At 41.7% G+C, this 12,048-nt stretch overlaps 1 protein-coding gene across 1 annotated transcript in view; it reads right to left on the minus strand.

Moving 5' to 3' along the window:
- COL22A1 (collagen type XXII alpha 1 chain) overlaps positions 1-12,048 on the minus strand; it is a 994,625-nt gene that overhangs the window by 437,474 nt on the left and 545,103 nt on the right. The window contains exons 11-12 of the mRNA XM_086966258.1: positions 11,311-11,373; positions 10,663-10,701 (exon numbers count right to left, since the gene is read on the minus strand). Of these exons, the coding sequence (XP_086822384.1) occupies positions 10,663-10,701; positions 11,311-11,373 (102 nt within the window). The remainder of the gene's footprint in view (positions 1-10,662; positions 10,702-11,310; positions 11,374-12,048) is intronic.

The following is a 12,048-nucleotide window of genomic DNA, read 5'->3' on the forward strand; positions in this document are numbered from 1 at the left end:
TCTTTCTGTGGGCTTGGACATAACTAACATTATGCCCGAAGAGGGGCTGATTTTGTTACCCATTTTTTTGTTGGACTTTTTTTTATAGCCCCATGCATTAAAATCAAGTAGATGAACTTGTGTGTCTTCTGTTGATGCAGCTAAAAGTGGACAAAATTCTCAGCTATATTTTTGGTATATAGCGCGGATGCTACCCGAAGGTGTCGGAGCGCGTCACAATAGGAAGAGTAATGATACATGAGGAGAAAATTACAAGAGAAAAAATACGAAAGAAAACGATAAGTTACATGAGGCAAAAGTGACAATTGTGAGCACACAAAATACAAGAGGTAGCAAACGGTACATTACAGGAGGAAAAAGTGACGTGTTCAAGTTACAAAGGCGTACAAAGTACAAGTAGAGGTATAATACTGCAATAAATGGCAGACACTCAAGCACAAGAAGAAACGTAACGTAGGCAATGGTGGCACTTTGGCAAGTATCTAAAGCAAACAAAATGAGGTCTCGGGAACGCTCCTACCCCCAGGGAAAGGAGAAGGAGGGCGTTGGATGAGGCCGGGGGAGGAGGGGGGGGGACATTCCAACACCCCCCCCCCGAAAAAAGGAGTGTAGTTCCAGGACGGTGATACTCGCCACATCTAATGCAGACAGGAACCAAAAATAAACTGCGGGCACTTATAATGTCCCTAGCATCTTCAGGGATGACGGCAGACTATATAATACAATATATCCAATGCCGAATATGTTCATACTGCAGAGGGCCACGGAGGTGCTTCGGTACAAGCGATTCCTATTCCCAGTCACGTTTTACACATAATTCAAAGAAGTTAGAAAAGACCATTTGTCAAAAGCAATACCAAAAGCTCAAACTTTAACAAAGGCAAAACCATTGCATTGTAAATGCTTGTTAGCATATGATTGCAGTTGACTGAGCGTAATACCTATTTTATTATTATCTTGATGCTGCTTTCTTTCTATAAGTGATACAAGAAAATGAAAATAAATATGCTTTACGTGTAGGTAATCCCTGTCTTTATACTTCACTTATTTTACTCTCCGTCAATTCTTGTCTCTGACGTAGTCTTAAGTGTGTCTGTCTTTCTCTCTCCCCATTTGTTTGCCCTTTAACCCCATCCTCCCTCGTTTCAGTGACCCCCTCGCCCCGTATGTCCGTTCCCTGTCTCTTTTTTAGCTTTATGCTGCCTCACTGTGGGTTCTGCCTCCACCGCTGAACCCTCTTTCCGCCCCATGTGAGCATTCCTACTTATCTTTGTGTCCTGGTTTCTCCTTTGTGATCGCTCCCCGTGTGTCAGCTTCCTTCCTTCCTTATGTGTAACTCCGGCATCCTTTTGTTACTGCTCACTCCTCTACCTCTCCACCAGCTTCCTTTTGTTTCTGCCGTCCTCCTTTAGTCAGTTTGCCTAATTTCATTTAGTGAATTATCAACACCAACAACAAGCACTGGCAAAGCCAATTTGTCTGGCTGTAATGGGCTAATAGATGGAAACGCAGCCATGCCCCTGTGCGCATTGGTACATGCCTGCGTTCCATGTCAAAACCAGGCCTACTGGTTTTGTCATTGCTTTTGTATTTGTATTCCTCGTGCTGCCCAAAGACGCACACGCAAGGAGCAGCATTATCTACCCGCATTGCTTTCCGTAATGGAAAGAAACGGGCACGTGCTTTTCCTGTTAATTCCGACTACACTTGGGGACTCAGGCAGTGCCAGAATGGCTAGTCTGACATGGCCTGTCTCAGGACCGGTTTTTGGCTGTCTGTGGGCCGGTTTTATGGCCTGTTGGACTGGTTTTTGCTGTTGATTTACCTGATGCGACCACAAACATTGCATGCAGTGCCTCACGCCTTGCAAAACACCGAAGCAGCGTGCTTCACAAGTATGTGGGTTATTGGTGCTCATGTAATGCAACTGGTGCTATGTAAAGCGCTCTGATACCCGATTCGGGTCAAGATCGCGCTATATAAAACTCTATAAAAAAAAAGTCACGGTTGTATCCAAGTACTACAATTGTTATAATTGGGTTTAAGTGTGGTGCATGTGCACAAATTGCTGTACTTAAAGCTTACTCAGCTGCACAGCACATTGCACTTTTACAGAAAACGCTGTTACTGTGGCCAGTGCTGCCTGGTGCATGCACCGAGTGCTGTGCAGTTCACTATTGCACGTGGCTTACACCACTGTATGTGTTGTTGCATGTATGAAGCAGTCTTTATACCTGATGTACATCATTCTGTAACGTTAATGGGAAGTCGGCCCCACAAACTGGGCACTTGGTGTGTGTAGTACTGTGCAGACCAGGATACCATATGACCAGTGCTTGAAATGGAAAAATAAAAGTGCAGGTACCTGCTTGTTTCTGAGAAGTGCTGGTACTCTCCAATTAAACGTATTGCATTTCTCTCGAGAAGGGCCGGTACTCTCCTCTTCAAAATAAACAAGCATTGGCCTAGCCAATAGTTCTCGCCTTGGGACCTTGTAAGTAAAAAAAAAACTGAAGTATAAGACCACGCTTATATTTACTTCATATTTAGGATGCAGTAAATGCAAACGTGAAGTCTTACACTTCAGGTTTTTTTTTACTTACAAGGTCCCAAAGGCAAGACCTATTGGCTATGCCAATGCTTGTTTCCTTTGAAATGGAGGATGCCCTCTTACCACTATATTCCCCTCCACCATCCCTACCTCTTCTTTCCTCACCCACTAACTGTGTATCCCCACCCACTGCCTTCACCTATGGTTTTTGAATGTTTTTGATCACTCTCCTATTCTACTTGTTTTCAATTCGTTTGTATTTGACAAACAAAAGGACTGAGAAACCTCTCAATCATGTTGTTAGTTAAATCAGTTTGTGAGCCAGGCACACGGAACATTGCACACGTGGGTAAAGCAAGTGGGGGAAATTGGCATTCTTTTTCAGACAATAAATGTGCAATTTTAATCTTTCTGCTTGTTACACACATTTGTGTGTGAGTGAGGGCAGTTTTCAAGAACAGAACTTGTGCCACTGCACGTAAATCACGTTTGTTTCCTCTCTACCCCTCTTGGTGTTAGTATGTCTTTAGAAGGCACAGAGGGAAAAAAGGTATGAAAGAAAGATGGCACAACAAGAAAGAAAGAAAGAAGGATGTGTAGAAAGAAAGAAAGAAAGAAACAAACAAACAAACAAACAAACAAACAAACAAACAAAGAAAGAAAGAAACAAAGAAACAAAGAAACAAACAAAGAAACAAAGAAAGAAAAGACAAGAAAGAAAGAAAGAAAGAAAGAAAGAAAGAAAGAAAGAAAGAAAGAAAGAAAGAAAGAAAGAAAGAAAGAAAGAAAGAAAGAAAGAAAGAAAGGAAAAAAGAAAGAAATAAAGGAAAAAAGAAAGAAAGAAAGTTGGAAGGATTGAAGGGAAGAAAGAATAGAAGGAAGGAAAAGAGAAAATAAAAGAAAGGAAAGAAAAGGAAAGAAAGAAAGCTGGCAAAAAGAAAGAAGCAGGCAAGAAAGATAGAAGGAACAGAAAGAAGGAAGGAAGGAAAGGAAGAAAGAAGGAAGGAAGGATTAAAGAAAAGAAAGGCTAGAAGGAAAGAAAGAGGGAAAGAAGTAAAGACAGAATGCAATAAAGACGATAGACAAAAAGAAGGAAATACATTGTGTTAGAAGTGCTGCACATTAAACATGATAAAGTCTGGTTTTCTTTCTGTCACTTAAAGTGAAGTTAACCAGTGGCTGAAGTAGCCTGACCCACTACCCCATGCTAAATGCTGTGCCGGGTGGAAGCAAAATGTGAATGGCACAACAACAGATCAATGGATGAAGAGAGGTGGCCAAAAGCCAGCTAAAGTATCCATATGATTTTAGCAAAATCAAAAGGACTTGCCTAACACCAGATCTAAGAATGCAAAAACTGTTGTAGAAAAGAATTGCTGTTCTTTTACAACTTTGCGTGTTCCTGAAAGCCACAAAGATGGGTAGTAGCACAACAAACCCATTGTTTATTCCCATTTTGTAGGAAAAAAGTTTTCTCACATATCACTTTTTCCCATTTTTCTAACAAAAAAACCAATTTTGCTATATTTTGGCAGTTTTCTTGATTCCCTTCAGGGGAATCAACACACCCTCAATACCTTTAGAATTCCTAAGATGTAGGAAGAAAAAGTATTCAAAATTGGCCTAGATACTTCTTAGGAAAGAAGGGTAACAAAGGCCTAAACTTGAACTGCCCCCAAACATAAAAAAGGGGCTCAGCACAAGGAAGGAAAGCCCTATTAGTCAATTGCAGTACTGATGTTATTGTCAGTTTCCATAACATATTTTTTTCTTCAAACCATTCTCCTGCAGGAAAAAGTATGCAAAGGAAGTATTGGGAGGGAAACAAAAATTATGTAAAATACACATAACCAACCAAGATATTTTTGAGATTTCACTCACATTAAAAGATGCCCAGCCCTAGAGATTGGTTTGTGGTGACATAGATAGTAACCATTTGATGTCATTTGTGAGACTCCAAGAAGCACTCACAGTCATGCATGACTTCTTCTTCACATGTGTGCTTTTGAGTAGAAACGTGTGACAAACCAGCCTACTTTTAAAACATACCTGGAGGGGCACCATTTGTTGTGGATTCTGTAACTGAAGACACTATTCATATTTGTATTTGTCCAATTTAAAAGACAGGGTTGAGAACACTTTTCTCATTATGGAGCGTAAAGAATATTTTTAAAGCAATCATAGCGTTTGGTGAAAAGGTGCATTGCAAGTTCAGACAAAATATTTTAGAGAAAATGATTTTATAAAGAAATAGAGCATTTAGAATTTTAAAAAAACAGAAAAGAAAAAAGATTTTTAGTTTCTAAATGCCCCATATTTTACACTTATCCACTTCTGTCAGGCACTATAGGGATTTTTAATTGCTGTGCCACTCTCAAAAATAAGATACCAATATTGTGGAAACAAAATGTCAATAGGAATAGGATCTGTTAGACCTGTGTGCCTTAGGGTGGTCTTACCCCAAACTTTTTGCCTTACTCCTCCATTTTTTCTGATCTCGTTTGTTGACTCTAGTACTCTGTGCATTTTATCACTGCTAACCAGTGTTAAAGGGCCTGTGCTCGCTCTTTAAAACATGGTGCAATTTGCTTACACCCAACTGGCACATTTAATTTACTTAAAGTCCCTAGTAAATTGGCAGAACATATACCTAGGGCCTGTGAATTAAATGCTGGTAGTTGGCCAGCAACACTACTTGTGTCATCCACTTAAATAACCATTTAAACATTTCTCAGGCCTACCATTGCAGCCTGTGTGCGCAGTTTTAAACTGACATTTTTACCTGGCAAAATAAACTTTTTGCTGGGCCTAAACCTTGCTTTTTAATACATATAAGTCACCCATAGGGTAGGTCCTAAACAGCCCATAGGGCAGTGTGCAATATATTTAAAAAGTTGAAAATGTACTTTTAACTTTTACATGTCCTGGTCGTGAAAAATCTTTATATTTGTTTTTCACTAATGCAAGGCCTACCTCACCCATAGTATACCATTGGGCTACCTTATAACAATTAATGTGTACTATTGATTGGTAATGGGAAACATATCACGTTTGATGTCTGAACCATTGTAATTAAAAAATCTTCTTTAGTGGTAAAGTCTGACTTTAAGTTACAGTTTTGAAAATGCTAATTTTAGAAAGTTGGCAATTTCCAGTCCTAACTATTTGGTGCCTGCAGCCTGTTCCTGGGTCACATGGTTGGGTGTAGGTGGCAGTTGCACTTTGTTTAATCCTCCCAGAAAGCCACACAGTTGACAAAATAGGTGTACCTGGACGGGCCATCAACTGGATAGATGGGTGGATGGAGCTAGGCATAGCTCCACTTGCAACTGAATAGGCTGTGCCCTAGTTTCACACAACAGACTTGTTAATTCTGCATTGTTCATTCAGACAGCTTGGAGCCAGGGCAGAGGAGGCAGGAAGCTTCATGAAGTTCAAAAATAATTCTCTAGAACCTACTCTACTTCAAAACTGGCTCCAAGTACAAATATTGGGAACTCAGACCCAATACTTCAGTACACTCCTCGACTTGTGGATACTACAGAAGAAGGACTACTGTGCTGCTTTGCCACAAGAAGGACTGCCACGCCACTGCCCTGTTACTCTGCTGTCCTTCTGTCTGCTGCCCTGCTTGCTGAGAAGGAAGACTGGACCTGCACCCTTTATCCTAGGCTGAAGTGACTCCAAGGATAAGCAGACTGACCTCCTGTTCATAGCCCACATTCCTGGGTTCCGAGACCTGTCTTGTGTTGTGGCTAAACACAAAAGATTATTAAGTGTAGCCAAAAAAAAGAAAGAAAAAATATCTTTCTTTAGTCCCCTGACTCACCGGAGTTTCCTCACGATGACATGCTTCATCATTGGGGCCATCCCAGTTCTCTACGAAAAGGGTCGTGCTACGACTTGCGAAGTGGCATATACAGGGCTGGTCCCTGTATGGTCCTGAAGAAACGGCAGGGGTAGCATGAAACATGTTGACCAAATACTGAACCTACCTTCATAGTTGGTCGGATTACAGTATAAACCCCATTTTTAATGTACCAACCTAGGAGCAGAATAAATTATTGAGGCCCACTAGCATGGTATTTTTAATTCACCTTTTCACCCACTCCACCCCACTACACTATTTTTGCACCACACATAGTCCTTCACAACTAAGTGCTCCTACGTAGTTCGCAAGTCGTAGCACGCCCCTTTTCTAGAGAACTGGGATGGCCCCAATGATGAAGCATGTCACAGTGAGGAAACTCCGGTGAGTGAGGGGACTAAAGAAAGATATTTTTTCTTTCTTTGTTTTGGCTACACTTAATAATCTTTTGTGTTTAGCCACAACACAAGACAGGTCTCTGAACCCAGGAATGTGGGCTCACTTTTTTCATATGACGCTCTAGGACGGCAACCTGCTCTTAAGTACCTCCTTTTCCCTCTGGTTATACGTGCTCCTGTTCATAGCTACAGGGACACAACAAGCGCAAGAGGTAACACGAGATCTGCGCTTCATTCTATAGCCGTGACAGCTTGCGGTAACCGCCAACACAAAACTCCAGCATCGACCGTCTGCGCCAGGATCTTCAACAACCATCGATAACCATCCGGGACGCCCAGCCTTCCATTCGCCAAACATTAATGGCCTTCCGCAACGCCCTCCCTGCTCCTTGCCGCCCTACCACCCCGATTGAAACTCTTCACACTGGACTTTGCAAGGTAACTCTTTCAGGGGTACTAACCCAGTCCCTGTATCCAGTCCATGCTCCATCGTGGCCAGCCTGAACTTATGACTTTCACCCATTCTCGCATGACCAGATTGTCGCAAGTGGTGCTTTGTGCATTGAATTGCTTTATTTACCTAAAATCTTTTAAATGCATATCTCTGGTTCCACTGATTGAATGTTTGTCATGTTGGTATGTTTGCTTTATTGAGTTTGATGTGCTGCATTGATAATTTACAGATTGCCTCCAAGTTATTGTGGGTAGCTTTTGTGCCAAGCTACCAGAGGGTTAAGCACAGGTTAAGATGTGGTTACTTGTGACTTCACCCTGTCAGGAATTGTGGCTACTGCTTGAGCAGGGTTTCACCTGCTCAGCCAGTAACCCAAATTCCAACAGCTAATTCCTGTGATGGTTTTCCTGACTTCTACCTTATTTTTGCAGCGATTCCTGAGTTTGTTTTAAATTATTTATAGGGTAACCAATTGCATTTTAGTTAGGACCACAAATAAGACATCCATCAGTCTTGAAGGGAAGCATGACAGGCTTATACAAATCTCGGAATAAAATACTATTTAGAAAAATGCGATTAAAAAGAATGCAGTTCTTTCGTTTGGAAAATGGTAATTTTTTTTTTTTTTTTTTTTGCAAGAAGAAAACTGGATGTTATAAAAATATAAATATTTCATGCAATCGAGCATTCTCTTGCACTGAATATAAACGATGCCTGTGAACATACACAAACATACTTAAAAGGTACCGATTATTTTCAGATTATTTACAAATATTTTTTCCTTATTGCATACAGTGCACGCTTACGATTTGAAATTGTGCTACAAATGATTATTGGTATTCGATTATTTGTGTTAACTGCCTATATAGTAAGTATAATCTGCCTTTAGAAAGTGTCGAAGAGAACGATATAGAAAGATTCATGGAGCATACGAGGACATTCAGACGTCGATGTAAAAACCGGGTTCAGCACTACCACGGTGCATTCAGTGTCTTTTCTGAGTATCATGGTTTTTTTTGCTCCGATTTAGACCTTGGCGTGAAACAAAACTGGAAGTAAAAAGTGCAATTGATTTTAGGCCCCAATTCCGTGCAGGAACGACACATTTTGTTCAGCCACGATCCGTGCAGGTAACAGTGGTGGAGCGGTGAGGCAGGGTGGGGGGGATTTCGAGCGACGATGCTGAGAGAAAATTAAATAAATAATACATTTCCCCTCCTTATCTTTCGCCGGAATGCCTCCCACCCAGCCCCACAGCTGTTACCTACATGGACCCAGCCACGGTCGGTAATGGGTGTACCTGTAGGGCGGTGACGTGGGGAGGGGGAGGGGCAGGGTGGGGGGTAGTAATGTATGGATTACGGACCTTTACAGGTATGTAAACATTTAAATAAATAAAACGAATTTCGTTGCGCGCACTGCATCGCATTTGGGGATGCAGTGCATGCAACAAAATTAGTTTTATTTACCCTCCACCCTGCCCCTCCCCCTCCTCACGTCACCGCCCTACAGGTACACCCACTACCGACCGCGGCTGCATGGACCACGGCTGCATTTGGTACTGGTTTGCCCAAAAAGTTAACAACACACACTAACTAGTCTACTTAACAGCCACGGCAAAATATGTGTACACCCAATTGACATTCTGCTTGTGCTAGGGGCCACAGCTGGACGAGTCGTAAATAGCATTGATCTCTTTGCACGTCAGACCCCATCAGAATGAATACCGCCACTGCAGTAATATCATGTCCGGGCATCTGGTCCTGGCAGAGGGTGAGGAGTTAACGAGCCAGTAAAACTCAACCTCGACCAGTACTTGCCAAACAAGTGGCAAAAGATTTAAGAGCCCGGTATCCTCAGGGGCACCCTGGAGCAGTGACGTAGTGTGATGGTAATCCACAAGGGCAATTGCCCTGGGTGCAAAATTCTTAGGAGCGCAACATTTTTTAAAAAAGTATTGCACCCCCTAACGCGTTGGACTGTTAGCACTTCCAGAGGTAACAGTCCATGGGTTAGGGGGGTGCAAGGTATTCTATAAAATGTTGCCCCGGGCGCTGGCAATTTACACTATGCTTCTGCCCTGGAGGCTAATTTACAAGATTCCCTGGTGAATCTCATGGAATGAATGATTCCTATGGAGTTTCGTGAACTGGAATAGGATGGCGCTTTTTTTTTTTTATTCATCATCATCAAGAATAACCATTTATTACACATTACAGAGTGGAATTAATACACAAAATTTAAATGATAGGTCATGTATTAATGCCCAGGATTCCTAAAGCAGTCAACACTAGAAGGTTTGCTATGCTTCACGGTTGTCTCTAGGCCATGGGCATGATTAAAATCTATCAAGCGCCAACAATAATATTGAGGTCTAAAGACTGAAATGGGCCTTCCTCTGCTTAATCAGTTTGTCATTGGACCGCCGTGTTCAGGAAGAAATGACACACACTGTGTTGTGCATTAAACACATCTGGTGACACACGTTCATTTATATGTGGATCTGTCTGGTTGTGTGTGGTGTATTCAAAATTTGACTCAATGCATCAATTCCCAGCAGCTACTAGATCTGTGGTTTATTTCTTCAATATCCACAACCAACATTATTTATATTCATATCTCTAACATTCAGTGCAAAACGTTATACAAATCCGTATGCCTGCCTTTCATCTCTACATGTAGGAAAACTTTCTTATAACTTACTTCACCACAGAACTTCAGAAGATTCATTTGCATATGGTATTGATTGATTCCACCAGTGACCAAGAATATCACTAATCCCACCACCCTATAGTCAATCATCACAGAGAAAAACCACAAATGACCAAACGTGATAGGTGAAGGATTGTAAAATCCATCACTCTCATAAAGAACGTCTCCACAGGGGACCGCCCTAGCAGCATTGATCACAAACATGAGGTAAGAAGGCTGCGAGACAGACCACCCAACAAGGCAGCAACACACACAAACTAAACAAGCTACAGATAGAATGGACTTAACACAGCGGGTTTGTTGGAGGATCTCACAGACCTCCACCCCCACAAGGGAAATCTATAAACTGCACACAATGCTGATCACACATGTAGACTATGCAGAAAGAAGCAAGATCAGGTGACTCACTCCCAAGTACCACAAATGCCAGCAAAACAAGCAAACCTTCAGATGACACTGACCGCACTACCAAGTGCAAGATCGAAGGTCACGTGGCACTGCCCCTAATGGATTCTGCTCCAGTGAGGGGGAGACCTCACAATCTGCAAATTATAGTCTGCAACTCGACTTTCCAAACAGCACCAAACGGTCAACGAACAGGAGACTACTGAAGTGCACAAAAACAGTGTAACAGCATGGAAACAAAAAAAAGAAAAATGTTCCTTCTTCATTTCCTTACCTCGTCGCCTTTCTCTCCTTTTATTGATACTGCCCGGCCCTAAAAGAAGAAAGTCAAGTCAATTATTAATATATTAATTCTTGTTCTATTAATAGGGATAAAATTAACAGGTACGGGACGAGGGTAATTTAGATTAAATCTGCGGCTCTACAGTGAGATCTCAATTTTCTCTAAGCAAGGTTACTGGATCACAGGAGCAAGTGTTTTGCAGAAATTCCCGCTAGAGTAAGATATTCGCTTTAATGATAAGAGACATATGAATGCTCCTGGTAAGGTGGACCCTACCTCTGTATTACACAACAAAATCAAACTTGGACAAAATACATGGCAATTTAATTCATGTAAAGACATTTGACTAATTGGCAATACAAATCTGATATTGGTCATCCTGTCCAATGGCAGTTACTGGTTTCCATGGTGTTAACCAATGGTGTCACTTTGCGCTAAAGACTAAGGAAGTGCTGCCATTCCAGCTGAATTGGAAAACCTACAACAGGCTTATCAGAAAGCGAATCACTTACAACAGCCCAAAGCATTCACTTTAGGGCACGCCTGCCATATTACTCAACAAGGCGGTTGACTGGCATGATCATCCCCTGCACATACACATTGCTGCAGAGCCAACATATAATATTAATGTCCACTCACTGCTTCGCCTTTATCACCCTTTGGACCTGGAACTCCAGGAAGGCCTGATGGGCCACCATCTCCCTGGAAAAGTACAACAGTGTTAGTTTGGAGAAATACAGTGGTATCTTCAATCACCATCTGGGTCAACATATTTATTATTATTCAAACTCTACTTACGCCCATTCATGCATTGATGCAAAGGTGATGAAAGTAACCAATGTGACCCCACAGCACCAAAACAAAACAAGATATAAAGCTAAAGACTTCCTTTGAGGCGACGATGCTTAGGTTAGCATTGTCTGCAATAAGAAGCCTACTTTACATAAGGCCTGATTTGCATCACTCTTCTTTTATGGCATGGATTCTTAGAGAAGTTTTAAAAAAGTACGGGGCATATTACCAAGCAATAGCGATAATTATCGCTATTGCTTGGTTAGAGACAGAAATTTACCGCTGAGCTGCTGCGATTTTTATCGCAAATAAACCTTGGTATTACCAAGGTTTATCGCAAATGAGACAAAATTCGCCGCAATGCATGAATATCGCTGAAAAGTCAGCGATATTCATGCATTACCGAGCTAATGCTCTTAGCCATGTTATCCACCTCCCTTTGGATAACATGGCTAAGAACTGCTCAGGGCAGGTGTTAGCTTTTGAAGATATTTGCGCTTAGCGCGAATATCTCCAAAAGTTGGTAATAGGAGATAGCGATGTTAGCGACTGTTTTCAGTTGCTAATATCTTGGAACGCCCACTT

The sequence above is a fragment of the Lissotriton vulgaris genome, chromosome 4_1 (genome assembly GCF_964263255.1).
Source record: "Lissotriton vulgaris chromosome 4_1, aLisVul1.2, whole genome shotgun sequence".
NCBI lineage: Eukaryota > Metazoa > Chordata > Amphibia > Caudata > Salamandridae > Lissotriton > Lissotriton vulgaris.